At 40.7% G+C, this 27,936-nt stretch overlaps 3 protein-coding genes and 1 non-coding gene across 6 annotated transcripts; 1 reads left to right on the plus strand and 3 right to left on the minus strand.

The window, feature by feature from the left end:
* Positions 1–169: 169 nt before the first annotated feature.
* Positions 170–6,154, minus strand: entr1 (endosome associated trafficking regulator 1). 2 transcript variants are annotated; one of them, XM_084727759.1, is made up of 10 exons: positions 6,076–6,154; positions 5,719–5,840; positions 5,535–5,627; positions 5,331–5,425; positions 4,362–4,503; positions 3,309–3,382; positions 2,055–2,166; positions 1,643–1,705; positions 893–1,032; positions 170–557 (listed from the first exon to the last, which is right to left on the minus strand). In XM_084727759.1, exons 1-10 carry the CDS (start codon positions 6,116–6,118, stop codon positions 467–469), a joined length of 975 nt encoding a protein of 324 aa, XP_084583885.1. In that variant the 5' UTR covers positions 6,119–6,154; the 3' UTR covers positions 170–466. The 2 variants fall into 2 exon arrangements, with proteins under 2 accessions (XP_084583885.1, XP_084583884.1); XM_084727758.1 differs by having other exon boundaries at positions 5,331–5,428.
* Positions 6,155–6,279: 125 nt separating this feature from the next.
* On the plus strand, positions 6,280–12,116 carry chek2 (checkpoint kinase 2). 2 transcript variants are annotated; one of them, XM_084727757.1, is made up of 14 exons: positions 7,412–7,712; positions 7,896–8,020; positions 8,123–8,255; positions 9,196–9,286; positions 9,392–9,488; positions 9,738–9,791; positions 9,908–9,972; positions 10,231–10,330; positions 10,466–10,552; positions 10,851–11,014; positions 11,216–11,331; positions 11,411–11,496; positions 11,691–11,759; positions 11,841–12,116. In XM_084727757.1, the coding sequence occupies exons 1-14, from the start codon at positions 7,415–7,417 to the stop codon at positions 11,964–11,966; spliced, it is 1,611 nt and encodes a 536-aa protein (XP_084583883.1). In that variant the 5' UTR covers positions 7,412–7,414; the 3' UTR covers positions 11,967–12,116. The 2 variants fall into 2 exon arrangements, with proteins under 2 accessions (XP_084583882.1, XP_084583883.1); XM_084727756.1 differs by lacking the exons at positions 11,691–11,759; positions 11,841–12,116 and adding an exon at positions 6,280–6,560 and having other exon boundaries at positions 7,406–7,712; positions 11,216–11,610.
* Positions 12,117–13,439: 1,323 nt separating this feature from the next.
* gstt2 (glutathione S-transferase theta 2) lies at positions 13,440–15,461 on the minus strand. Its single transcript, XM_084727760.1, has 5 exons — positions 15,257–15,461; positions 14,705–14,792; positions 14,381–14,531; positions 14,072–14,248; positions 13,440–13,926 (listed from the first exon to the last, which is right to left on the minus strand). The coding sequence occupies exons 1-5, from the start codon at positions 15,378–15,380 to the stop codon at positions 13,780–13,782; spliced, it is 687 nt and encodes a 228-aa protein (XP_084583886.1). The 5' UTR covers positions 15,381–15,461; the 3' UTR covers positions 13,440–13,779.
* A 6,575-nt stretch (positions 15,462–22,036) lies between these two features.
* On the minus strand, positions 22,037–22,142 carry LOC146319729 (U6 spliceosomal RNA). The gene has a single exon (XR_014771517.1). It is a non-coding gene; the product is annotated as a U6 spliceosomal RNA (small nuclear RNA).
* Positions 22,143–27,936: the final 5,794 nt, after the last annotated feature.

The raw sequence follows: 27,936 nt of genomic DNA on the forward strand, positions 1-27,936 counted from the left end.
TTGGCAATGTTAAAATGTGGACATGTTTGGGATGTGTGATGTCCCTCTGACTCACCTGCTCAGGGACTTTTCTCACCTGAAGTGTTGAATATTCGTTGCTGATCAACACAGAAGCTTAAAATATGACATTCAGGAGTTCTGAACAACAATCCATCTACATGATTTAAAATGTTTTTAACTTCATATTTAATGGCACTGTAAAAACAAACAGTTCACTGATCCGTCTGCGTCTTCAGGCTGATGTTGTCCAACAAACTGGCCAATCAGGAGCCAAGAAGTCCTCCAGCTGCCATGACGTCACTGAAGGTTCACTTACACATTTTCAAAATAAAACATCGATGAAATGATGGACCTCGTGACCTCACAGTTTGTCCTTTCAGGGCTGTTTCTGTGACAACCACATCCTGTCCTGTGCAAGACAAGCGTCCAGAGGACGTCCAACAGAGACCTGGAGGTCTAGAGGAGCTCAGGACTCTGAGTCCAGGGTGGACATCTTATCGATGGACTGAAGCAGCTGAGAGACAAGATGGAGAGTCTCTGCCTCCCCCAACAGCTGACTGCAGGCAGACAGACAGAGTGTGAGACAGACAGAGAGAGACAGACAGACAGAGTGTGAGACAGACAGAGAGACAGGTTTCACATTAGAGGATAAAAATGTTCTGATTGTTTTTCTTTCATCTCTGTAAACATCAGAAAACTAACGAGTCTCAACTTCAACTTTCTGAGTATCTTTACTGAGATTAAAGGAAACTTCCAACATTTTTCAGCCTGGTCTTTCACAGAACTGTTCCCTGTCTGACTGTGAGTCCAGCAGACCTACAGCCCTCCAGATGAACAGACTGGATTAGCTTCTGCAGCTAACAGTACAGAGCAACTGAAGACGGGTACTGACCGGATGGAAGAGTGGGCGTGGCTTGCTGTCTTGTTAAGGTACTCAGAGGCCACCTGAGCATTGTGTCTCATTGTCATGACGACCTCAGACTCTGCTGCCTTCAGACTGTCGTTCTCTGACCTCAGAGAGTCCACCTCCACCTGACACACACACACACACACACACACACACACACACACACACATTATACACACCTGACACACAGGTTATTATTTTCAGTGTAAACGGGATGTTTGGGGTCATTTGGATTAAAATGGAGCTGAAAAGATCAAGACTCATTTAACTGAATCAGTTTTCAGATGTTCAAAGAAAACTTGTTTTGACTTTAGGAAATTAAATTAAAATGAATAAACAATAAGCGCCTGATTTAAACGAGTTAATAAAGATTATTGGGTAATGATGTGTGCATGAGACTGTCATAAGCATGTCATAACACCTGTCATAAGTGTGAAGATGAGTCAGTTATGTCACTTTTAAAGCCGTGTTGACATTGATAATGTCAAGTTATAAGGCTGGTCTGCCGACAGAATTAGCTGATGGACAAACATGAGTTAGCCTACTTTAGCAGCAAGTAAACAAGCTAACTGTGGTCTGATGTTATCTGTGGCGGGCGTTAGCTAGTTAGCTCGTTAGCTCAGTTAGCTCAGTTAGCTGTAGATTTGATTCGATTGATTTGATGCCTGCCCACCCGCTCTTTTGTGCCATGGTGCTGCACATCACTGATGATCAAACATAAAAACCGTGTCTCACCTGCAGCTGCTGTAGCTCCGCCTTCAGTTTGGAAACGCTGTTCTCTGCTTTCACTGCTCGTTTCTGCAACACACAGACAGAACAAAGTCCAAATTCTCTGATTTCAGCTTCTTAAATGTGAATACTTTCTGGTTTCTTAAGTCTTCTCTGACAGTAAACTGAATATCTTTAAGTTGTGGACAAAACAAGAAACACTGATCAATATTTTCTGACATTTTATGGATCAAACAATTAATCAATTATTGGAGAAATTATTGCTAGATTGATCACTAGTTGAAAAACAGGTCCAAACGTGGAAACAGGTGGAGCTCACGGTCCGTGTTTGGACCTATTTTTCAACTGACAAGATTGTGACAGGATTAATGAATCAGTTTTCATTATTTTCTGATATTTGCTGCTGCTGTTAACGAACCGTCATCAGGTGGAGGTTCTGCTCCACAGAGTGCACCATGCTCTCCAGGTCCTGAGCCTCCTTCTCCTCCTGACGTCTCCTCTGGAGCAGCTCCTCCGACAGCTCCAACACCCTGACAGGAGCACACAGGCACAGGGGCATGATGGGTAAATACTCTGCCTGCTGGGTTGGTGATAACGGCGGCAGATTTAACATCAACACTGGGAGTAACTGTTGAAACGGTCTGTGATTCCTTAGAGACGTAAACAAAAGCAGATTCTCATTTCCAGCTGATGACGGTGGATTTTGTCTCTAAAATAAAGACTCATGAGTAGATTTCATAAGTGTAGCTGACTGATGTGAGCTAATGCTAATGCTAACTTAACTGATGTTTTAATGTTTCCATCTGACACGTTTTAAAACCAGAACCCTGTGAAAGTGTTTATGTAAAGTTAGCTAACAGCTGCGTACATGATATAACATTAATGCTAACAGACTGAGGCTAAAGCTAGCTTACATCTCAGCTAACATTGGTCAGATAGTGAAATACAGCAGGTATATCTACATGATAGATGACAGAAATACACTCATTAATGTGGGAAAAGGAAACGCAGGGACTCGATTAGTGCAGCGGACCTTGAGACGGGTCACCCAGCCAGACTGCAACATATTTTAGAGACAAAAAAGACACAGCTGAGTATCTCTCTTCTCAGAGTCTCTTGCACATCTTCAACATGTAGAGAATTGGAAAACTTGACGGCCCTAGTTACAATTGCTAAACTATGATTGGACAGTTGCTGTTTGGAGGCGGGGCAAAGGATTAATTGTTTTAGCATCCAAGCTCATCGTCCTGCAGGACGCGGAGGACGACAACAATATTCCTCTTTGTTCTTTTGCACCAGGAGCACTTAGAACACTCAGAATATAGTGCGGTTTTGTTCTCCTTGGAACAAGTTCAATTTTCGATTTTCTTTTGCACTTGTCACTTTCTCATGCTTTGCAAAAAAGTGCCTAAAAACATCACAACATGCACTGCATTTTTTTTTTAAAGAAAAGCTGCCACAACATCAGGCATTTCAGGCCGCAACAATCCTAAACTCCGCCCACAAAATCCTGGAGGGTCTGTGAAAACATTCACCGATGGTAACCATAGCAACAGTCACATCATAAAACATCACCACTGAAGAAACAGTGAGGACAGATCTCTCCAGAGTTTTCTCAAATCAGCGGATCCCTGCTGGGTTCAGTGCTGTCATGTGATTGGCTGCTGCTCACCTGCGGTCGTTCGCTTCTGATCTCCTCTGCAGCTCCCTGATGGTTCTCCTCAAGTCCATGTTCTCCTCCTTTAGCTGTAACACACAAAACCAACATCAGGGGCCAGAAACAAAAAGACAGGAAGACGACGCAAGAATGATGAAGGCTGCTACGATCAGTTTCAATCATTATTTAAAGAAAAATAGTCAAAATTCTCTGATTTCAGTTTCTTAAATGTGAATATTTTCTGGTTTCTTTCCTCGTCTCTGACAGTAAACTGAATATCTTTGAGTTGTGGACAAAACAAAACATCTGAGGACGTCATCTTGGTCTTTTATCAACATTTTCTAACATTTTACGGACCAAACAACTAATACATTTATTGAGAAAATAATCAACACATTAATTGATAATGAAAATAATTTGTTACCTAATGAAATCCTATCTTAATATTTTGTTAATTATATAGAAAGACAGAAGCCTGAAACAGAACAAATGCAGATGCAGTGAGATCTAACAAGTTTGTCTGGAGGTCAAGTTACTGCAGCTGGTAAGCTAGCATTAGTTAGCCAGACATGCTAATGTTGATGAAGACGGAGTTTCATCCATTCAACACACGTGTGCTCCTTTCAGTTTAGACTGTTTAGTTATTTAGAACCAGGGTTTTTAGTTATTTGGTAACTAGATTATTTAGCTATTTGGGACCAGGAGTTTTGGCTATTTAGGACCAGTTTTTAAGCTATCGGGGACTAGGGTTTCTAGTCATTTGGGACCAGAGTTTCTAGTCATTTGGGACCAGAGTTTCTAGCTATTCAGAAACAAGATTTTTGACTATTTATTGCTGGTCTTTTTTTTTAGCTATCTGGTACCAGCCTTGTTAGCTGTTAGGGCGTGACGCTGATCTGATGACCAGTGCCAAGAACACTGACAGACATAAACACAGAGACTCTTCTACACTTTGTAACTGTGCTGTTGTATAAATGAAGTTTTTATTAATATCATCTTCTTCATCATCATCATCATCATTATTATCGTTGTCACTGTTGTTATTATTGTTGTTATGGTGTGTGTTACCTGTTGTATCTGACTGTTCCTCGTGTTCCTCCTCCGGCAGGAGGTGACTGGTTCAGCAATGGAGGTCTCATCATCTCCTTCATAGTTCTCTGCTCCTCCTGCTCCTCCTCCTCTCTGCTGGACTTCAGGTTTGGAGGAGAACCTGTTTCATTCACAGATGTTGTCCAGTTTATTAGGAACACCTAGAGGCTCAAACTAAATCCTTCTACTCCAACAGTTCTGTGATATAAAAATGATTTCTAATGTTTGTCAAATACAGTTGATGCTGTTTCTGGTGGTTTCTGTGGAATGATTGATGTGACGATTGATGTGATGATTGATGTGACGATTGATGGAATGATTGATGGAATGAATGATGTGACGATTGATGTGATGATTGATGGAATGATTGATGTGACGATTGATGTGATGATTGATGTGATGATTGATGGAATGATTGATGGAATGATTGATGTGATGATTGATGGAATGATTGATGTGATGATTGACGGAATGATTGATGTGATGATTGATGGAATGATTGATAGAATGATTGATGTGATGATTGATGGAATGATTGATGTGATGATGGATTGGTGGGATGATGATGTACATCTATGGGTGACAGATTTGACAGATTCCATCAAAGTTAGGTTGAACTACATTGAACACAGACTTGAACAACGGTCACTGCTTACAGCTACATGGAACCAGGCTATTTAACTGTTTTAAGCTTCGGGACATAAAGACAGAGACTCCCTACATTTTATATTTCATTCATTCTTTAAATTGTCTGGTTTTATTGGCCTCAACCTTAAATATTTTAATCCTGATTCAACCATGTAAAACACTTTGTAACTGTGTTGCTACATAAATAAAGTTTTTATTATCATCGTCATCATCATTAGTATTGTTGTTGTTAGTATTATTATATCATCAGAGACATTTGATGATAATCTGACTTGTAGTCATTAAGCAGACATGACTCACCTGGTCTCCTCCTCTTCCTCTTCCTCCTCCTCTGTGCAGAGGGAGGAGGTGCTGTCAACACCAGACTGGAAGCTCCGCCCCCAATCTTCCTCCTCCTCCTGATTGGACAAACAGACGGACAGGTTGCTGTTTAACTACACGTCTGCTATACAGGGAGGACATGAGATTTTAGACACGGTGATGTCAGTGATGATGTCACTCTACCTGTGGTGCCAGAGAGGGTTCAGAGAAGAAACCAGTTCTGACCTCAGGGTCAAAGGTCACGTTCCCAAAGAACCTCTGAGAGCTGCTGACAGACTACAGACACACAGACAGACAGGTAGCTAATAAATGGTGTGCAGTTCTTCTTTTTCTTCTTCTCTGGCTGCAGACGGTGGCGTTCTCATACCTTGCTGTGTGTCTGCTCCTGGTCCAGGTCCTGTCCTGGGTCCTGGTCTGGATCCTGCTTCTTCCAGCGTAGAAACTCCCTGAAGGAGAACGGGTTCAGCTCCTCCTCCTGAACATCCTCATCTGCTGACAGATGAGTTCAGAGTCAGGTCAGAGGATGGACTGAACACACACACACACACACACACACACACACACACACACCTGACTGCCTGCTGTTGCTTACTGGATCAACAGAAGACAAACACAACATGAGCAAAGTGTCAAAACACAAGATTAAAACGGTAAAAAAAAAAAAAAAACGTAACGAGACAAAATTATGTAAAGTGATTATAGATTATAGATTATCTGAACTCACCGTCTGTGATGATGAGAGTCTTTGAGCTCCTCTGTTTGGACATGACGTCACACAGGTGGACACGCACACACGCGCACACACACACACACACATACACACGCAGACAGGTGTCTCACTCTCTCTGTCTTCACTCAGTTAACTGTTCATTATTGATCAGTATTGATCATCGTGTCCTCCTGTTGGTCCTGGTCCCGCCGTGTCCCTCCTGCAGGACAGAAAAACAGACCCGGAAACACAACCGACAGCTCTGAACTCACATGACCCATCTTCCAACTTCTCATTGGCTGGCATCATCATGTGACGCATGAGGAAAGCACGGCACGAGGAAATACGTTCACTGAACAATCCCGGTAAAAAAAGAAAAAAAAAAAAAAAAAGAAAAGAAAAAAATAGTGTCCACACGTGTCTCGTTTCGGTCCCGGTTTTTGTCCTTGTAGAGACCCAGTAGAGGAGGAGGACGACAGTCCGGTCCCGCTGCAGCTCCGGTGAGTGGATCCGTTATTACACCGACCCGAGTCAATCCGCTCCGTTCTGCCGGGACATGCAGCAGCTCGGCGGGCTGGGAGAAGGGTCAAACCAGGTCGCTTGGTTCTGGTTCTTATATAGGTATGGTGATCTGGCTCTGACTGACAGGTGGCGGGGCGGGGTCAGAGAACCAGCACCTGGACTGGTTCTGGTCCAACTCCGAGAAAGTCAGTAAACATCTCAACCTACAACGAACTCCATTTAAAAAGTACTTAATTTAACTCCGCCTCACCTACCTGCAGACTCACACTGTGGGATGAGACTGAAGAATAATGAGGTCCTGATCTGGAAAAGTTGTTCATTATTTCAAGTCGATTTTGAGCCGAATTGAAGAACAGATGAGAGGATGTCTAAAATAAGTTCACTATTGTTTATCTTATCAGTGATTTTGAGTATAGAGGATAAATTATTTTTAATTGTGTAGTTTTAAAAGGTAGTTTGGTGCAGAGGATGAGAAACGGTCGAGTGATGTAGTAATAATTGAGTCAAACAAGTTTGTCTGCAGTTTAACAGTAAGTTTTACTGTCCAAAATGTCGCCAGGACACTGAAACAGTAAAGTTTAACAGCTATTTTTTTAATAATTACAAATAAAAAGAAGAAAATATATACAGTATATTAAACCTGAATTAAGAAAAATAATCAAATATAAATATAATGCTGCCTATAAAACTAAAACTAAAACAATCTGTACTGTATTCTGTAAAAAAAATAAACAAAAAGTTGCTCATAGTGGTGCATATTGGACAACATATAGTAATAATATCTAATAACTATGTACATTACTATAATAAATCTGATCTGCAGATCAGGAGAATGTCTGAAGAGAATCCACATGAGGGGCAGCAGTCCCAGTCCCAGTCCCCATCCCAGTCCACCCAGTCCACCCAGTCTCCGTCTCAGGTCCTCTCCACCCAGTCCCCATCCCAGCCCAAGTCCCAGACTGGTTCCAGTTCCTCCAGCGGGCCGACCTCGGCCAGCCAGTCATCCAGCGGCTCGGGGACACTCAGTAGCGTGGACACCCTCCCCGTCACGCTGCCTTCCGTCCCCGAGGAGCCTGAACTACAACCCTGGGGCCGTCTGCTGCCCATGGCCCGAGGCTTCAGGAGCCATGGTGAGTCCACTGGCAGTGAACTCACATGCTAGCATGCTAAAGCTGAGGCTAACATTGAAGCTAACACTGAACAGCACTAATGTTGGTGCTAATACAAGTTCTAATTCTGGTCTCAGTGTTTTAATACCACTGCAAAGATTTAAGACTGTCCTGATTTGTTTGTTTGTTTGTTTTTGTGTGCAGACTGTGTGGAGGACCAGTACCTGTTTGGACGGGACTCAAAGTGTAACTATGTTCTGGATGATCCAGATGACCGAGGGTCCAAAAAGTTCAGAATCTACAGCAAGAAACACTTCAGGATCTACAGAGTGAGCTCACTTCCTGTTTACTCATGACTTAATAATGAGCTGGTACAGCCTCATCATGTGTGTGTGTGTGTGTGTGTGTGTGTGTGTGTGTGTGTGTGTCAGGAGGGCACTGAGGTCTTCGTGGAGGACTACAGTAACAATGGGACTTTTGTTGACGGGATCCTGATCGGTAAAGACAAGAAGCTTCCTCTGGTGAACAACGCCGTCCTCGCCCTGTCCGAAGTCCGCAACAAAGGTCAGAGAGACATCTGTCAAACATCTAACACTAATGTTAGAAATACGAGTATATGAGGAGAGAGAGAGAAGGGGAGAGGAGAGGAGCGAGTGAGTGAAGTACTGACTGATATAAAAACTTTATTGATGATGAGTCCTGATGTTACTGTACAGTTCTGTGGTTTAAACACTACAGATTAAAATATCTGTCTCTGTAAAGACCAAACTGACAGACGTTCGTCTCCTCCATGAAACGTTTGTCTCTGAGCTGCATTATTGTAAGTCATGATGAAGAGTCCAGACTGTGTCCGTCCTCTTCATGTCCTCAGTGTGTCTGTGTGCAGTTTATCCTCACTGATGGAAATGATCCTGCTGCATTAATACTAAAACACTGTTTCATCATTAAACACACTGAGCTGAATAAAGGAGAGGATTTTTCTCAAGATTTTATTCAAGAAATTAACTATTATTAACAATAATAATACTAGAGAAATAAATAAATGCATATAAATACCAATCTTTTCCTAAAACACAGCTGGTTCTGTGGTGTTTGAATGTTAAATCTGAAGCCTGCAGTGAACCACTGAAGCTTTAAGTGATTTTTATATTTAAGTTTTCAGTGTGTTTTGGCCTTAAAGTTAAATTGAGCAGGTCAATATGTTCATCTGTGCCTGGTGGACTGATGACGCTCAGCAGTGTGGACATCCTCCCCGTCAACATGCCTTCTGTCCCCAGTGATGATAACATAAAACACTGTTATCATAAAACATGGTCAGCATGAAAAAATAATATTAATATAAAATACTAATGTTAGCATTAGCATATTTTCAGCAGGGATGAGTCCTAAAACTCAGAAATGAGTTAGCATATTAGCACCCATGGTTAGCTTAGCATTAAAAAGTAATGCTAGCATAAAAACCTAAACAAGAAGTCTGTCTCTCTGTTTGTCTTTGTGCCTTCAGTCTTTGTCTTCATTGATCTGATGTCAGATGATCAGTCCAGTTTACCCAAAGAGCTTCAGGAGAAATATCTGCTGACTCGACGCATCGGCACGTGAGTCTGTTCAAAGTGCTGTGATGTCACTTCCTGCGTCCCGAAAGACTGCTTATGTGTGTGTGTGTGTGTGTGTGTGTGTGTGTGTGTGTGTGTGTTTTCCAGAGGAGTGTGTGGTGAAGTCAGACTGGCCTTCGAGCGATCCACCTGCAGGAAGTTTGCAGTGAAAATCATCAACAAGAAGAACTTTCAGTCTGAAGGGGTGAGTCATCTCATCTGCTCTCTGATTGGCTGAGAGTTCTTCTTCTTTCATCCCTTTCTTCCTTCTCTCGTCCCCTTCTGTCCACCTCCTGTTACAGATGATGTAGCAGACATTAGAAGGTAAAAACTACAAACATGGCGTCTGAATATGTGGTTGAGTTTATCACACTTGATCTCACTCACGTTCCTCTGGGCAGGTGGCAGGTGAGGATGGTGCTCATGTGATCTGTTTGTTTTTGTCCACTCACAGACGGCGACACGAAATGCAAAGACAGAAATCGAGATCCTGCAGAGAGTCGACCACGTGAGCCTGACACCACAGAAGAAGAGAAATAAATGTACGTACTGCTCCTTTATCATAAAGAGCTAACGGGACTCTCCTCGTCTCTTTGTTTCCTCTCCTTGTCCCCTCTCCTGCAGCCTTGTCTCATCAGGACGGAGGACTTCTATCAGACAGAGGACAGTTACTACATCGTGTTGGAACTGTGAGTTCCATTTCAAACTTCATTTAAAGGAGCGGTCTGGTGTTTTTCTACATGTTCCTAACAGAGTACTGCAGGAGTGAGTCCTAAAACCCAGAAATAAGTTAGCGTATTAGCACCTGTGGTTAATTTAGCATTAAAAACTATTGCTAGCATAAACAGTTAGCATAAAAAGCTAACATTAGCATAAAAGCCATGGTTAACTAACACTACCCTTAGCTTCTGTCTCTAACCCGTCTGTCTCTCTGACCCGTCTGTCAGGATGGAGGGGGGCGAGTTGTTCCACAGAGTGAAGTCTCAGCAGCAGCTCAAAGAGTTCATCGCCAAACTTTACTTCTACCAGATGCTGAGAGCTGTCCAGGTGAGACTGAGACACTGTCACCATGGTAACCAGCACATACACCAGTCCACTGTACATAACTCTGTGTGTGTGTGTGTGTGTGTGTGTGTGTGTGTGTGTGTGTGTGTGTGTGTGTGTGCGTGTGTGCGCGCGCAGTACCTCCACAGTAACGGGATCATCCACAGAGACCTGAAACCTGAGAACATCCTGCTGTCCTCACAGGACGACGTCTGTCTCATCAAGGTACACACACACCTTCATCTTCATCATCTTCATCCTCCGTGTAACAACTAATTGATTAACGGAGAAAATCATCAACAGATTGACCGATAATGAAAATGATCGTTACAGGAAAGACTTGAAAAACATGTGACATACATCCTGATACATCCTCACCTCTGTGTGTGTGTGTGTGTGTGTGTGTGTGTGTGTGTGTGTGTGTGTGTGTGTGTGTGTGTGTCTGTGTGTGTGTCTGTGTGTGTGTGTGTGTCTGTGTGTGTGTGTCTGTGTGTGTGTGTGTGTGTGTGTGTGTGTGTGTCAGGTGACAGACTTTAACCAGTCCAGGATCCTGGAGGAGGCTATGTTAATGAGGACTCTGTGTGGGACTCCGTCCTATCTCGCTCCCGAGGTCTTCACTCACGCCTCCACCACAGGATACGGCCTCGCTGTGGACGCCTGGAGCCTCGGAGTCCTGCTCTTCGTCTGGTAGGTTCACAAACACAACCTGTTTTTAATTAAACACAGTGCAAAGACAAGATACTTGACTGAATGAGCTGCAGTCTGACAAGTCCACGTTTTAGAGTGACACATGCTGCCATCCCTGACGTCTGTCTGTCTGTCTGTGTCTGTCTGTGTCTGTCTGTCTCTGTCTGTCTGTCTGTCTGTCTGTGTCTGTCTGTCTCTCAGTCTTGGTGGTTATCCTCCGTTCCATGAGAGTTTCGGTCATCACTCAATCACGGATCAGATCATCCGCGGCGAGTTCACCATGGTTCCCTCCAAGTGGAAAGACATCTCTGACCAAGGTACTACTGCAATACTACTTAAGTACAATTGTAGTACTCCTACAGTACTCACTGTGCATGTGTGTTTCCATGGTTACAGCAAAGGACGTGGTGAGGAAGCTGCTTGTCGTTGATCCCAGTAAGAGGATGACGATAGGGGAAGCTCTGCAGCATCCGTGGTTAAAGGTAACTTCACCTCATACACACATACTTAGCCGTGGTTAGCTAACACTACCATTAGCTTCTGTTAGCTCTGTTAGCTTCATTAGTATTAAATCATTGTGGTCAACTCAGAGATGCAGTTTTTCTGGATAAAAAGCACTAAAACATTTATGTGCATGATGGAAAGAAAAGTTTTCTGACTGTGTGTTTGTGTTTAGGATCAGGACATGTTGGCGACGGCTCACAGGCTCATGTACCCCTCTGATGATGATGCTGCTGCTGCCATGGTAACAACATCTGTTCACGTTCATTCAATAACTGGTGTTGTTTTAGTAAAACTAACCTCCTCCTCCCCCCGGCTCACCCAGGAGGGGGCAGGGCCAGCATCTGGAGATTCTGGAAGGAAACGAAGACGAGATGAAGGAGATGAAGGAGATGAAGAAGAGGGAGAACACCCAGCAAAACGGAGCCAAGCTCCTCCCACTGTCCCATAGAGGACCAATCACATTTAGCTGTTCCTCAGGTCATGTGACTCAGCTACGTGTTCCCTACTGAAACACTGTAAATATAGTTTATAATTAGTGCTGTCAATCGATTAAAATATTTAATCTCAATTAATCGCATGACTGTCTGTAGTTAATTGTGATTAACTACAGACAGTCATGCGATTAATTGAGATGAAATATTTTAATCGATTGACAGCACAATTTCTAATGTTTTCTAATAAAGTTTTTCATATTTTTCACTGTTGCATCGTATTTAATTTCATTCTTTTTAAGACTTAAACAAACGTTAGCAGCTTTTCAACAACAGAGCAGAAGAACATTCATATTCTGACCTGAATCTGTTCTGAATGATCGGGGGTGTAACGAAGCGAGATTAATGTGTTAGTGAGACATGTTGAGTCTAAATCCAGGATGTTCAGAGTCACGAAGGCGGCTCTCTTTTAACCTGCTAGATCACCATGGTAACCGATGCTAAACTCATAACCTGGTCAGGAGCAGGTTATGTTCAGAGTTTCAGATTAAATCGTCTGTAAAAAGCGCCGTTCTTTAACTAATTATTGTTCTAACAAGGTTGTTTATGAGCGATATAACTTTTAAACTGAGGGAGGAGGTTAAAAATGAAAAGTTGTTGATCTGTATGTTCATAATATCACCGAACGAATCCATATAATGTAAAAATGAAACAGCAGCACAAACTGTCTGCATCACGTTGTCATGGTAACCTCCGTTTGGTGATGCAGAGTCATTTTCCCCGTTTGCTCCAGATCATATTAACTCTTTAAATTGACATGGTTTATAATCCACACAGTAAAATAATGATGAAGCAACTACAGACACTTTGAAGACTTTTTACTGTTTTCTGTTTTGTCTGTGATTTTGCAGCTCAGATCACTGATTAGAAAATTGATCATCATTGATCACGGACAATCTTAAATCAGTTCCACTCATTTTACGTTGGTTTGGTGAAAAACTTCAGTGATGTCCTCGTCTCTGTCATCATAGGACAGAGTCAGACAGACTTCATCATGTTTAAATCTGCTGGATGGACTTTTATTGTTTAATGTTTTCATGTTAGAATAAACGGCAGCATTAAGACCACATTTAGTCCATCAGTCATTTTCTCACATCATTCTTCTTCTCCTGCTTTATTTGTCATGTATTTTTTTTCCACAGCTCATAATTATAACAACTTGATGATTCTGACTTCAGTAAGACGCTCGATCGCTTCATTTCATGAGGAAGAAGAGTCAAATGAAACAAACGTCACTTTTATGTGAAACGAAAGTCTGGATTAACAAAGAGAGCTGATAACCACCATCGTGATCCCCGTTATCTCTGATCCAGGTTTTAGGTTTTGTTGATCCAGATCATGCAGAGAAAGTCTGACTGTGTTGAGCTTCCTGTAGTTCAACCCTCTGGTCTAAACCAACACTGAATAAATAACAAACTAAAAGACGTGGATTTGAAAATAAAATGTCAAAACTTTATTTCATTTCTTCATTACAAACATGATTTTTACAGTTAAAGTGCTTGAAAATATTTGAAACCATAAAACGTGTCAGAGAGACACAGTCACCCCTCTGTCCCTCACCTGTCTGTCCTTCACTTGTCCCTCACCTGTCTGTCCTTCACTTGTCCCTCACCTGTCTCTGTCAAAGGCAAAATGCACCATCAGGGTTGGTTTTAATTCTCAAAGGAACTGAAACTAATTAATAAATCATCAATAAATCAGTTTTTTAAGATGCTGATGATGACTGGCTCCTCCTCCAGATGTCTCTTGGCCCCACCCCTTTGTGTGACATCACAGCTTGGCCTTACGGCGGTCTCTGACAGCATACAGGACGGCGTGAGCTCGGTCAAATGACTCTCCGACGGCCGACTGGACTCTGCTCCTCCAGCGCTGCAGCTGAGGACGCTGCTGCAGGACGTCTCTGCCTCCACCCAGCGGCTGCAGAGAGACACACTGAGCGCTCAGAACCAGCAACCAATCATCAAACCCCTCCCCCAGCACAGACGCCGACACACCTGCTGGAGTCTCGCATCAGGTGTGTTGGGTCAGGTGATCAATATGTGAACCAATCAGAGCCTCTGACCTGCATGAGCTCACAGATGGCGAGCAGGTCAGCCACTGTGATGTCATCACCACAAAGGAACGGCTGTCGGCGGAGAAACATGGTCTCCAGTTTATCTAGAGTGTCATCGAGCTCAGACAGCGCACGATTCAAACGCACCTCGTCCACCGCAGAGCCAAACTGAGCCGGGAGGAGCACCTGAGACGGGTGGAGACAAAGACAGACAGGTGGAGACAGAGAAACAGCATTAATCATGTCATTTCATTCTCATCATTGTACAATAATAATGACTGTGTGTGTGTGTGTGTGTGTGTGTGTGTGTGTGTGTACCTCCAGTATAAATACTTTAGCAGCGTGTGGTCGTGTGTTAGTGTGATGCCACGCTGTGTATTCGTCCACTCTGGCTCGTCTTTCTGGGTGCCGTGGATACCAGTGCTCTGGGACGTCATACTTGGTGGCAAGGTACTTCAGGATGGCATCACTGCAACACACACACACACACACACACACACACACACACACACACACAGATATTAACTTTGAAAGACCACCAAAATAAGAGCATAATTAACTGTTAATTACAAAAAGCTGTGTGTGTGTGTGTGTGTGTGTGTGTGTGTGTGTGTGTGTGTGTGTGTTTGTGTGTGTTTGTACCTCTCTGTGAGGACAAAGCCATTGTCCACCATCACAGGGACTTTCTGCATGGGGTTCAGCTTTGTGAAGTCCGCAGTCCTGTTCTCCCCTGCACGCACACAACACAAAATTAAACCAAACTCCATTCAGAAATCACTCGGTTTAATGTTCCGTCCAGGCTGGTCAACATACAGTCCTAACCAACAAACGTTTAAGGATATTCTGAAAGAAAACTTGGACGAACTTTTGACTTCGGCATCATCACTGTATCACAGTAACATGGTCCTGTCTCATATTTACAGCTTCAATTTCTTACTTCACAGAAGTGTCTTTCACTTTAAGCCCGCGTTATTTTATATGCTTAATTTATCAAAGGAACATTCGGACTCTGAATCTAAAAACAACCGCCATATTTATAACGGAGCTCCGTTCTGAGTCAAAGGTCACTGGGGCAGAAGTCATGACAATCGCAGCTGCTGAAAATAGAAAAACGCAGCCTTTTAACAGTTAATTGACCATAGTACTGACTGGTTAGTTAACTGGTTACACATAGTTAGCCTGCTAGCTGCTGACCTTTCCTCAGCGCCACGGTGCGGACTGTGTGCGGGATCTTAGAGCAGCTGAGCAGGATGGACACCGCGCGGCACGGCTGAGATAACAGGTCCACGTACACCTCCAACAACCGACGGCCTGCCATGGAGACACGACACGGTTTTAACGAGTAAACACTGTAAACAACAGAAGTTAAGACAAACTTCAGCTCTTCTTCTTCTTCTGTGTGTCTGTTCTCTGTTCGGGTCTCCACTGCGCCCCTGCAGGCCGCGTCACACACTGCAGCTCCCTGCACCAAACTCCAGTCACATTCTGCAGGTTTTTACCGTTTACAGTCAGTGTGATACAGAAGCTGAAGAAATAATATCGTCATGTTAAATCACGATGATGAGATTTTATTTTTTTTTAAGTCACAATTATTATTTTAAAAGAGGAGACAAAAAGACAAAAACAATGAGACTGACAACAGAACAAATGTCCACAACAAGTTTCTAGTAACTGATGTTTTAATGTCTAATGACCTTCTTGGGAGATATGGGCAAACATATACAAATTAGAACAAAAATGATACAATAACATTTTTAAAATGCTAATTTTCAGTTGAAAATATAAATAAAAATTTGTTAGACCAATAAGTTTACTTGGATCTGATATAAAAATACTAAAAGTCCTAGCAAAAAGATTAGATCCTTATATCCCACATTTAGTTCATAATGATCAGAATGGTTTTGTGCAAAAACGTCAAGGGTTTCATAATATAAGAAGAGTCCTTAACATAATTCATGAAAAATCTGACACTAAAGATACAGCAATATTATCGCTGGATGCCCGGCAGGCCTTTGACAGAATAGAGTGGCCATACTTATTTAATGTTTTGCCTAGATTTGGATTAGGAAATAACTTTCTTAAATGGATTAAGATTTTATATACAAACCCAACAGCCACTGTCTTAACAAACGGTGTGGTCTCTAGACCAATAATCTTGGAACGATCTACTCGCCAGTGATGCCCTCTGTCACCAATATTATTTTTATTAGCTATAGAGCATCTGGCTGTGGCAGTAAGAACACAGACAGGCCTGTCGGGCCTCCAGATAGGAGAAGAGGAACAGAATATCCTTATATGCTGACGACGTGATTCTTTTTGTCAGCATTCCAAACTTAATCCAGCAGGTTGAATTGTTTGGTTGGTTTTCAGGTTACAGTATCAATAATTCAAAATCATCAATATTATTTTTGAATAGAGATGAAAGACTGCAGCCAGTCATAAAAACTCCAGTATGTTTTATTTAATTTAGTCTGTTTTGTTGTTATTCACTGATTTCTTTTTTTTTTTTTCTTTGAATATGTGTTTGTATGTGTGAACAGTGTGAAAAAAAGACAATAAAACGTTATCGGAAATCATCAGAAGCAATAAAAAAGACAACAAAGAGTGCATTTCTTTGATGAACACAAAACCATCCATCCGGGCTTTTACTTTTGAAGGACATCAAGGGAAGTCGCGATTTTTTGTCACATGATCAGGCTTCATCCAATCTTTTCATCCAATTTTTTCTGCTCTCCTCTCAACCGCAGCATCTCCTCACTCCTCTCCTCACTCCTCTCCTCACTCCTCTCCTCACTCCTCTCCTCTGCTCCTCAGCTGCATAATAATGATGATGATAATAATGAATTATGAGATACAACACATTTTCAAGGTGCTTCAGTGTTAAAACATAAGAAGTTACATCTGCTTGACATTTCTTTTTGCAGGCGTTCATGAAGCTGCTTCAGAGACGTCCTGCTCTCCCGCTTTCACTTCTGAAACCAGGAGATTTTGTTTCCTCCTGGTAAATCCGCCGTCATGCTGACACAGCTGGTCCTCCTGCTGCATCTCATTCTTAAACATGAGGAGAGCTGACGTTCTGATTGGTTTATTGCATGTTCAGCCAAAACACGCCGGTTAACACATGGGCACACCTGATAGGTGGATCGAACTGGACAGGGCAGAACATCCCTGCGCTCCGGACACAAGATGGCAAAGGTGGATTTGGACACACTTTGACTAAATTAAATGCCTTGCGCTTTCCACTTGCACCTTATAACAGTGTAAGACAGGACCCCATGTGTGACTGTTTGCACAATGGATGTCCGTCCAGTTTTCCAAACTCACCCTCCAGCCTTCACCTGATGCATCCAGGTCAGCCCAAGTCGACCGCAGGCAGGGGGGTCAGAGGCGGCGTGTCAGGTGAAGAAGCCTGAGAGGTTGGGGGAGGAGTCTGGAGGAGACCCTGGCTGCTGGCAGCTGCTGCTCAGGTAGCGTGAGCTCCAGACTGTCAGCACCGGGGTCAAACATTCAAGTGGCTATTAAACCACGATGTAGTGTCCCATCACAAGGAGAGGGAGGACAGGGACACCTCCACTCATAAAGACGCCCTGGCCTCCTGTGTCCAGCTCCTCCCTGAGATGACGGCAGCCATCCAGCAGACTAGGATGCACCAGGGCTCTGTGTGGGTGAGGGGTGTGGACAAGACGCTGGTGGAGGAGATGATCGTGTCCCTGTTCGAGTCCACCAGCAGCGAGAGTCAGACATGAGTATTACAGGTGGCGGTGAAGGTAAGGACGTGTGATGACATGGGAGCTAACACTTTCTTTTGTCCCGTTGTTGTCATGTTGCCATCTGCAGTGACTGACGAAGCACAACGTTCATGTTTCAGGTCCCTCAGCTCCGTGGTGAACAATGACACCATCCTGCAGGTTGCCAAGGTTACAGAGACGCTGTTTGTTCAAAGAGATGTGAATGAATTTAAACTTACATTAATTAAACTTTACTAATCCTGTCTGTCTGTCTCTCTGTCCGTCTGTCTCTCTGTCCGTCTGCCTCTCTGTCCGTCTGTCTCTCTGTCCGTCTGTCTGTCAGGACTTCTACCAGGCCGAGCGCTCTGGTCTCAGCTGGTCTCACCGTCTGTCTCTCAGTTTGGACCACTGGGCTGAGAGAACACAGCAGAGTCTGCTGGGACTGGAGGAACTGGTCAGGAAGTTCCTGGGTACGAGCAGAGAGGGTACACACACACACACACACACACACACACACACACACACACACACACACACACACAACATAACTGTCTGACTGTGCATCACAAAGAGAGAAAGTGAAGGATCACTAGCTAACATTAGCTAGTTATACACTAGAGAAAAAAAAAACCACCATTTAACTCTCAGCAGCTACCAGCAAACATTTTCTTGCATTTTACTCGGTGTATTTTCCTCATTTAGAAAAAAGAAGTGTCAGAGTGTTGTTCTGGTTCATTCCTGTAGGGGCAGCTAAGCTGGGCTTAGTCAGACTTGAGTGCCTTTATGCCTTTCTCCTGCGGCAGCGGGGTGCTACTATAACTATACTTATCATCATCATCATCATCATCATCATCATCCTCTGTCCATTATAACGTTCTTACAGTTACTGTCCAACACACTGAAACAAGCTCACTACTGCAGAAACTGACCGGAAGCAGAGCAAAATCAGCTACAGGGACTAAGTCCAGCCGAGTTTACGTTAGCTAGTTAGCTAAGTCCAGCCGAGTTTACGTTAGCTAGTTAGCTAAGTCCAGCCGAGTTTACGTTAGCGAGTTAGCTAAGTCCAGCCGAGTTTACGTTAGCGAGTTAGCTAAGTCCAGCCGAGTTTCCGTTAGCTAGTTAGCTAAGTCCAGCCGACTTTACGTTAGCGAGTTAGCTGCTCCTGCAGGAGTGAACCAGAACAACACTTGTTTTCTTCAAGTGAAGAAATACATCAAGTAAAATGCGAATAAACATTTCAACATAAATGTTGCTGGCAGCTGCTGAGAGTTTAATGTTGTTTTTCCACAGTTTATAACTAGCTAATGTTAGCTAGTCAAGACGAAGAGGCAGAAAAACATTCTTTCATTCATCATTCAGTTTCTTTATTAATGATGCATTCACTGAGACATTTTGACAGATAGTTAAACTTGGTCAGTTTGTGCTTGTAAAATATTCACATCTAAGAAGCTGAAATCTACGGAGCCTGGTGACATTGGATGAAAAAAAAAAAAATGCGTGGCCACGCATTTTTTTTTTTTTTCATCCAATGTCACCAGAGGGGCTCCGTAGAAATCAGATCATTTGGACAATTAAACAAACAAACAAACTGATTAATCAATTATCAAAATAATAATTTAATTGCTGACAACTAATCAGTTAATCAACAAATTATTGCAGTTCTACATCGTTTGGGACAGATCACCACAAAAATCACATCTTTGATATGTTTTTCAATGAAAATGAGAATAATGATGTGAAAATGATCATTCCCTCTATTATTACAAATCATATTGCAATATCAGTCAAAATAATCACAATTAGTTTTTTTTTTGTTTTGTTCAGCCCTAACTTACTCACATTTTTAATGTGGGTTAATTTGCTGGACACCTAAATTCAAGTGCAACTTCCAGGATAAATGTCCCAATGAGATTTATATGTCATGTTGCATAAAATGATGATTTTGAAACTCAATTTAAGATTTTTTGGACATAAAGACAAAAAAAAGGTGATCTGTTTGAGTGACGCTCTTAAAAATGCTTTTCTTTAACTGTTGCTTCATCTAAAGAGGAAGTGGCTGTGAGTTGGTGTTTTTTTAAAGCTAGTTTTACAGTGTGTTATGCTGCGGGGACACAAACTCCTGCCTGTCAGGACATCGAGTCCACAGTTTTCTGGAGAAGACTGCTGCCTCCGTAACTAAAACGCCAGTCTGACCGCACAAACACCTAACGAACAAAAACCCTGAGATTTCAGCTCCTTAAATGTGAATATTTTCTGGTTTCTTTCCTCCTCTCTGACAGTAAACTGAATATCTTTGAGTTGTGGACAAAACAAGACAGATACTGATCGACATTTTCTGACATTTTATGAACCAAACAACTGATGGATGAGTGGAAAAGTTGCTGCCAGATTGATCACTAGTGGAGAAATAGGAAAAAGAAATAGCTAACTTTAATTGCACACACCATACGCTAACTTTAGCTATACAGAACCACTGCTAATGTTAGCTCGACAGACAGAAGCTAACTTTAAGCGCACTGACCAAACGTTAATGTTTAAGAACACTTGGTTCAGGAGGAAGAGGAGCCAGGAGGCAAGAAGCAGACGGCCCCCCTCTGCTGGACAGTCGAAGGAACGTTTTTACATAAAAAGAAAGAAAGACTTTAATGACAACTAATAACTCAGCTTCCAATTAATTTTCTACCAATTAACCAATCAGTGAATGAATAAATAAATTCTGATGGAACTGTGTGAACAAAGCTTCAGATCTGATGAACCGATTAGATGTTGTGTGTAAAATTGTTTGTAAAATAAATGAAGTGAAGTAAAATGTCCTGCATGTCCCTGACAGAGGAAGAGAAGGACAAGTCAACATGGAAACATAAAACTCAACATTTCAGGGGAGTTTACTTCCACAGATTCAGACACTAGAAAATTAAATCATCTGCAGTTTTGCATCTTATTTCTACATTTCTAAAAATCTGATTTTAGTTTCGCATTTAATCCTAGTAGAGACGACAGATGAGAACTTAGCTTTGGACAAATTCTGTCACATTTACAGTCATGGTTATTGATAGAAACTGTCCCAAGAAACAAGGAAATCACGTGAAACTTCGAGTTGCGTGTCAAACAGAAATCCACGTTAACATCGGGCTTTTATTTTGAATGTCATCACAGGAAATGCTCCCTTTGAAGCGTTCTTTAGTCACATGATCAGCGCTCATCCAATCATTCGAGGCTGATCCTGTTTTCAGGTTTCTACTCATGTTGCCTGGATTTCAAAATAAGAGCACGACGGCTTCTTTCTAAGGAAAAATCTGCAGCAGTTTATTAACGTAAAAACACCGTTTGAAGCAGATTTGATCATCCTGCTTGTGTCAGAATTAAACTCTGCGTTTCCTCACCTGCTAAACGTTTCATCTAACGCTTTTCTACGCGACGAAACGACTAAAAGGAAAATCAGTTTGATAGAATGAGAAATTAATTAGTTAATCAGTTGAGACGTTTGATTTTAGTCAGTCATCTGGACGTTTTTTTCCAACTTTATTTCTTTTCTTTTACATTTTAGTCAATAACCGTCAGAAAAAGATCCGATTTTTCAGGAGGAACTTGTGAATGTTTGTCCACGAGTCAAAAATGTTTCACAGAATCAAACTTTCTCTTCAAGAATCTGGACATATAACATCACAGGAGGTTTTATAGACCAGATTTAAGGCGAAAAATGAGAAGAAGAAAAAAAGTTTGAGAACAGAAACAAGAGTTTCACCTCAGATGACAGTCAGTATCTTCGGCTCTTTTCGCCAACAAAAACTCTAACAAGCGGTATTAAATCCTCATCAGATCCCAGTAAAATTATAAATGTCCAGATTAGATTTTTTTCTGTGGTATTTTCCAACAGATTAACAATTTTAATCAGTTTTAATCGGAGTTAAACAGCCCGTGAGTCTCCTCTCCGCTGTTTCCTCTCCTCTCGGCTCTTTTCTCCGACAAAAAACTTAAAAAACAGGTTTTAAATCCACTCTAAGGTCCTGAAAAGTCATAAAAATCCAGTTTAGAGTTTTTTGGGTTGTATTATTCCACAGATAAGGAGTTTAATCAGTTTTAATCAGGGATATTCAGAGTTGATCAGCCCGGGTGTCTCTGTCTCCGCTCTGCTGCTGTACCCCCAGTACCTGCAGTACCTGCAGCGGCCGCGGAGGCGGAGGCGCTGTAGTGCAAAAACAAAGTCCAGTAACACTGAATAATCATAAAAATCATAATTTTATGATAAAATGAGGAACGCTTCACGAATTTGCGTGTCATCCTTGCGCAGGGGCCATGCTAATCTTCTCTGTATCGTTCCAATTTTAGTATATGTGCTACCGGAGTAACACAATTATTGAAAAATCCTGACTGGTATTTAAGGGGGACTGTCCCGGGACACTTCTGGATCATGGTGTGTCATCAGAGAGGACTTCTGACACTGTAGATTGTCTCTAAACAGGCTAATGTGGACAGAGGAGAGCAGCGGACGTATGTCTGAGTGTGCACTGAGAGTCCTAGACCTGTAGTGACTCACCGTCACCCGGTCTGGCCCGGTTTGACCCAGTCGGGGTTCTGTTTGAGCTGCTGAAGAGATCTGAGGGGCTGATGGGAAATATATGCAATGAGTCTTTACGTCACAGCAGCAGGATTGGTGGAGAAGGTCAGAGGACAAAAGAGGTCCTTCCCCTGCAGTCCTCACAGTCCAGCCCCCACTGAAAGGCTCCTGAGAGGGACAGGGTGGGGGAGGACGGCACACACTCACACAGAGGGACGGGGTGGGGGAGGACGGCACACACTCACACACAGAGGGACCGGGTGGGGGAGGACAGCACACACTCACGGGCGGCAGCCTGTCAGTGGTTCTTTTCCTCCTCAGAGACGATCAGACTGAAGCAGCACCTGAAAACAGAGTCTGTGTGTCTTCATGGAGACGTCACAGGACACCAGAGGACTCAGGAGACATGTGTGAAGCTTCGGTTTCTTTATGTGATCATGCTGTTTTGTTTTAGGACAGCTGCAGTGATCACACACACAGAGGGACGGGGTGGGGGAGGACGGCACACACTCACGGGCGGCAGCGTGTCAGTGGTTCTTTTCCTCCTCAGAGACCATCAGACTGAAGCAGCACCTGAAAACAGTCTGTGTGTCTTCATGGAGACGTCACAGGACACCAGAGGACTCAGGAGACATGTGTGAAGCTTCGGTTTCTTTATGTGATCATGCTGTTTTGTTTTAGGACAGCTGCAGGGATCACACACACACACACGCCGACCAGACTGTCTCTGCAAGGACAAGGATTTGTCTCCATGAAGCTCCTCGTCCTGCCCCTGAGATGGACAAAACAACAGAGATGAATGCCTCAGGACCTAAAACCTTAAACCTTAAACAACAAAACACAATCAGGCCTAAAGAGACACATTCAAACCTGCAAAGTTCTTAAAACCAACATTTCAGAGTGCAGATTATTCTACAACTGCCTCTATTCCATTATATTTTCATAATTATATCATAATGTATTTTAATTATTTAAATTAAAGTGAGTAAACTGATTTATGTGTGTTCTCTTGTGCTCTAACTGTCTGTTCCTTCCTGCTTCCTGGTTTTGTTTTTATTCAAAATGTGGCTGCAGTTACACAAACTCACCAGCAGGTGTCAGTCTGTGACCGCTGTGTGGAGCAGAGGGCGCTGCTGCGGCTGCAGAAGAGGAAGAAAAATAAAATAAAATACAGTAAATATCACAATACATATTATTATCATTCATATACAGAGCATGTATATGTTATTGATGATATCATTTGTTATATTTTATTAACATTAATTCAGCCACAAAACTGTTACAATATAGGCGAGGAAGTCGCCTAAACCAGATTCTATTTACAAATTCTGACAATTTACCAATTTATCACCTCGTCGAACATGAAAACGATTTTTAATACATTTGAATTATACATCATTTTTATTGGGGGGTTAAACTCGTGAATTCGGCTCATAACTGAGATAGAACAGAACCTCAAATATGAAAATATCCAACATAAAACACAAAACTTACACGGAGAGCAGTTATTTTTTTCCACACCCAAGACTGTTCCGCAAAAAAATAATTTCCTCAATAACTGCCTTGTCCTCTTTGAGTCCTGATAAGATGTCCTCTGAAGAAAAAGAAACACTGTTGGAATATCAAAATAAACTGGACAAACTGTATCAGTGTAAAGCTGAAGGGGCTTTTGTGAGGTCAAGGAGGCAATGGAGGGAAAAAGGAGAACAGAGTTCTGCGTGTTTCTTTAGACTAGAAAAATCTCGATCCGAGAATAATACCACTCATCAACTTAAAACAGAGAACACAATATGTGATGATGCAATCCAGATAGCAAACTTTTGTTCCAACTTTTATAAAAATCTATATAGTTCTCAATATTGCGATGATAGCACTGTCTCATTTTTGAATACTTTAACTGAAACTAACTCAATCGATTCTGCCGATCAAGAATTCTGTGATCGTCCAATCTAACTTAACCCTCATGACCTCCTCACCTCCTCTTTTTTTTTTTTTCATTTGGTGATCATTTTGGCTGTGTTACAGCTTGTGGCATGATTTTTTGTAAGAACTTTTCTTTTGTGTTAATTTTTTTAAATCCAGTGTCCTTTACTCTTACACGTCATTCATACTCCCGTGACGCATTTTGCACCTCTGGACACCTTCGTGGCAAAAATGGCCAGAAAAACTGCTATTAAATCATCATACATCAATATTTTTTTCTGCTTTTTTTTTTAATAAATCACATAAACAACTTAAGACTTGCTCAAAACTACCAAACATTCAGTCATTTTCAGGATTTTAACCCTTTAAATGCCACTTTAATTATTTTAATTACTAATGATTTTTTACCAAAAAATCACAAAAAATTAATTATTTTCCATATAATTAATAGTAGGGGGATGGGACTTTGGTGGTGATTAGAGTCTTGGATGTGTCAAAGATTATCAACAAAATTGATTTGATATCATTAGTATTTTTTCTGTAGTGCCAGATACTCCCTCTGGACACCTTCGTGGCCAAAAATGGCTCATTGACTTCCATTATGAACACATTTTTTAATCTCACTGCCATTACAGTATAAAACCATACATTCTGTAATGTCAGCATTTCATTTTGAAGAAAAGTAGTGATATTTGACATTTCTACTGTATTCCACCAGATTCAACTGTTTTCACATTGTGGGCCGATGCATGAAATTCTTGTATTTTTGCCGTTAGATTACATTATATTATGGAGCCATGTGACTACCAGGGGGCCCCAAGAGTGATGTGTGTGTTTGTATGTGTGTGTGTGTGTTTGTGTGTGTGTGTGTGTGTGTGTGTGTATGTATGTATGCTCATATGTATGTATGTATGTATGTATGTATGTATGTATGTATGGTCATATCCCTCTATGGTACATATTATGATGCCAGTGAGGGAAATGTGTTTTTATGTCTCAAAATAGACTAAATAAATATAATCTGAAGAAATTTTATTTTTATTTTTATTTTTGGAAGTTTTTGGGGTTCGTTGCCTGTAGGCAACATTGTACCATAATGGTGCATAAGTGAAAAAGAATGTTCCTTTTCCAATTTGAACATTGTTTATTTCATAAACATATGCAAAACTATTCAATAACATCAAGAAGTCACAACTCAGTTTAAATTTTAAATTAAAAAGAATTATAAAAAGAATTTATATATATATATATATATATATATATATATATATATATATATATATATATGTATGTATGTATGTATGGTCATATGTATGTATGTATGGTCATATGTATGTATGTATGTATGGTCATATGTATGTATGTATTCTCATATGTATGTATGTATGTATGGTCATATGTATGTATGTATATATGCTCATATGTATGTAGAAATTTTATTTTTATTTTTATTTTTGGAAGTTTTTGGGGTTCGTTGCCTGTAGGCAACATTGTACCATAATGGTGCATAAGTGAAAAAGAACGTTCCTTTTCCAATTTGAACATTGTTTATTTCATAAACATATGCAAAAATATTCAATAACATCAAGAAGTCACAATTCATTTTAAATTTTAAATTAAAAAGAATTTTAAAAAGAATTTATATATATATGTATGTATGTATGTATGTATGGTCATATATATGTATGTATGTATGTATGTATGTATGGTCATATGTATGTATGTATGTATGGTCATATATATGTATGTATGTATGTATGTATGTATGGTCATATATATGTATGTATGTATGTATGTATGTATGTATGTATGGTCATATGTATGTATGTATGTATGTATGTATGTATGTATGTATGTATGGTCATATGTATGTATGTATGTATGTATGGTCATATATATGTATGTATGTATGTATGTATGTATGGTCATATGTATGTATGTATGTATGTATGGTCATATGTATGTATGTATGCTCATATGTATGTATGCATGGTCATATGTATGTATGTATGTATGTATGTATGTATGTATGTATGTATGTATGTATGTATGCTCACATGTATGTATGTATATATGCTCATATGTATGTATGCTCATATGTATGTATGTATGGTCACATGTATGTATGTATGCATGGTCATATGTATGTATGTATGTATGCAAGTATGCTCATATGTATGTATGTGTGTATGCATGGTCATATGTATGACCATATGTATGTATGTATGTGTATATGTATGTATGGTCATATGAATGTATGCATGGTCATATGTATATATGGTCATATGTATGCATGTATGGTCATAAGTATATATGTATGTATGTATGTATGTATGTATGTATGTATGTATGTATGTATGGTCATATGTATGTATGTATGTATGTATGTATGTATGTATGTATGTATGTATGTATGCTCATATGTATGTATGTATGTATGTATGTATGTATGTATGTATGTATGTATGCATGGTCACATGTATGTATGTATGCTCATATGTATGTATGCATGGTCATATGTATGTATGTATTCTCATATGTATGTATGCATGGTCATATGTATGTATGTATTCTCATATGTATGTATGTATGTATGTATGTATGTATGGTCATATGTATGTATGTATTTATGCTCATATGTATGTATGCTCATATGTATGTATGTATGCATGGTCACATGTATGTATGTATGCTCATATGTATGTATGCATGGTCATATGTATGTATGTATTCTCATATGTATGTATGCATGGTCATATGTATGTATGTATTCTCATATGTATGTATGTATGTATGTATGTATGTATGGTCATATGTATGTATGTATTTATGCTCATATGTATGTATGGTCATATGTATGTATGTATGTATGTATGGACACATGTATGTATGCATGTATGGTCATATGTATGTATGTATTTATGTATGCATGGTCATATGTATGTATGTATTCTCATATGTATGTATGTATGTATGTATGGTCATATGTATGTATGTATGTATGTATGTATGCATGTATGCTCATATGTATGTATGTATGTATGTATGCATGGTCATATGTATGACCATATGTATGTATGTATGTGTATATGTATGTATGGTCATATGAATGTATGCATGTTCATATGTATGTATGTATGCATGTATGCTCATATGTATGTATGTATGTATGCTCATATGTATGTATGTGTATGTATGTATGTACGGTCATATGTATGTATGTATGTATGTATGTATGTATGGTCATATCCCTCTATGGTACACATTATGATGCCAGTGAGGGAAATGTGTTTTTATGTCTCAAAATAGACTAAATAAACATAATCTGAAGAAATTTTATTTTTATTTTTATTTTTGGAAGTTTTTGGGGTTCGTTGCCTGTAGGCAACATTGTACCATAATGGTGCATAAGTGAAAAAGAATGTTCCTTTTCCAATTTGAACATTGTTTATTTCATAAACATATGCAAAAATATTCAATAACATCAAGAAGTCACAATTCATTTTAAATTTTAAATTAAAAAGAATTTTAAAAAGAATTTAAAAAGTTTCTTGGCTAAATGTTGCCTGTAGGCAACATTGTACCATTTAGGAACAACCCATTGAAATAAATGTGTAAAGTATAAAACTTTAAACTACTGAAATCAACAAAGATAACCATTACCA

This window comes from Lutjanus erythropterus, chromosome 10, assembly GCF_056507025.1.
Source record: "Lutjanus erythropterus isolate fLutEry1 chromosome 10, fLutEry1.hap2, whole genome shotgun sequence".
NCBI classification, from domain to species: domain Eukaryota; kingdom Metazoa; phylum Chordata; class Actinopteri; order Lutjaniformes; family Lutjanidae; genus Lutjanus; species Lutjanus erythropterus.

Bases quoted from the DNA above. Each gene is read 5' to 3' on its own strand.
- chek2 (XM_084727757.1), top strand. From the start codon at position 7,415: ATGTCTGAAGAGAATCCACATGAGGGGCAGCAGTCCCAGTCCCAGTCC. The intron at 10,331-10,465 runs GTGAGACTGAGA...GTGCGCGCGCAG, and splicing joins AGATGCTGAGAGCTGTCCAG to TACCTCCACAGTAACGGGAT. The intron at 11,497-11,690 runs GTAACTTCACCT...GTTTGTGTTTAG, and splicing joins TGCAGCATCCGTGGTTAAAG to GATCAGGACATGTTGGCGAC.
- gstt2 (XM_084727760.1), bottom strand. From the start codon at position 15,380: ATGGCAGGCCGTCGGTTGTTGGAGGTGTACGTGGACCTGTTATCTCAG. The intron at 14,793-15,256 runs GTCAGCAGCTAG...GTGTGCGTGCAG, and splicing joins CACCGTGGCGCTGAGGAAAG to GGGAGAACAGGACTGCGGAC. The intron at 14,249-14,380 runs GTACACACACAC...CACCCGTCTCAG, and splicing joins CTAAAGTATTTATACTGGAG to GTGCTCCTCCCGGCTCAGTT.
- entr1 (XM_084727758.1), bottom strand. From the start codon at position 6,118: ATGTCCAAACAGAGGAGCTCAAAGACTCTCATCATCACAGACG. The intron at 3,383-4,361 runs GTAACACACACC...TGTGTGTTACAG, and splicing joins GGAACAGTCAGATACAACAG to CTAAAGGAGGAGAACATGGA. The intron at 1,033-1,642 runs GTGAGACACGGT...TGTGTGTGTCAG, and splicing joins CGGAGCTACAGCAGCTGCAG to GTGGAGGTGGACTCTCTGAG.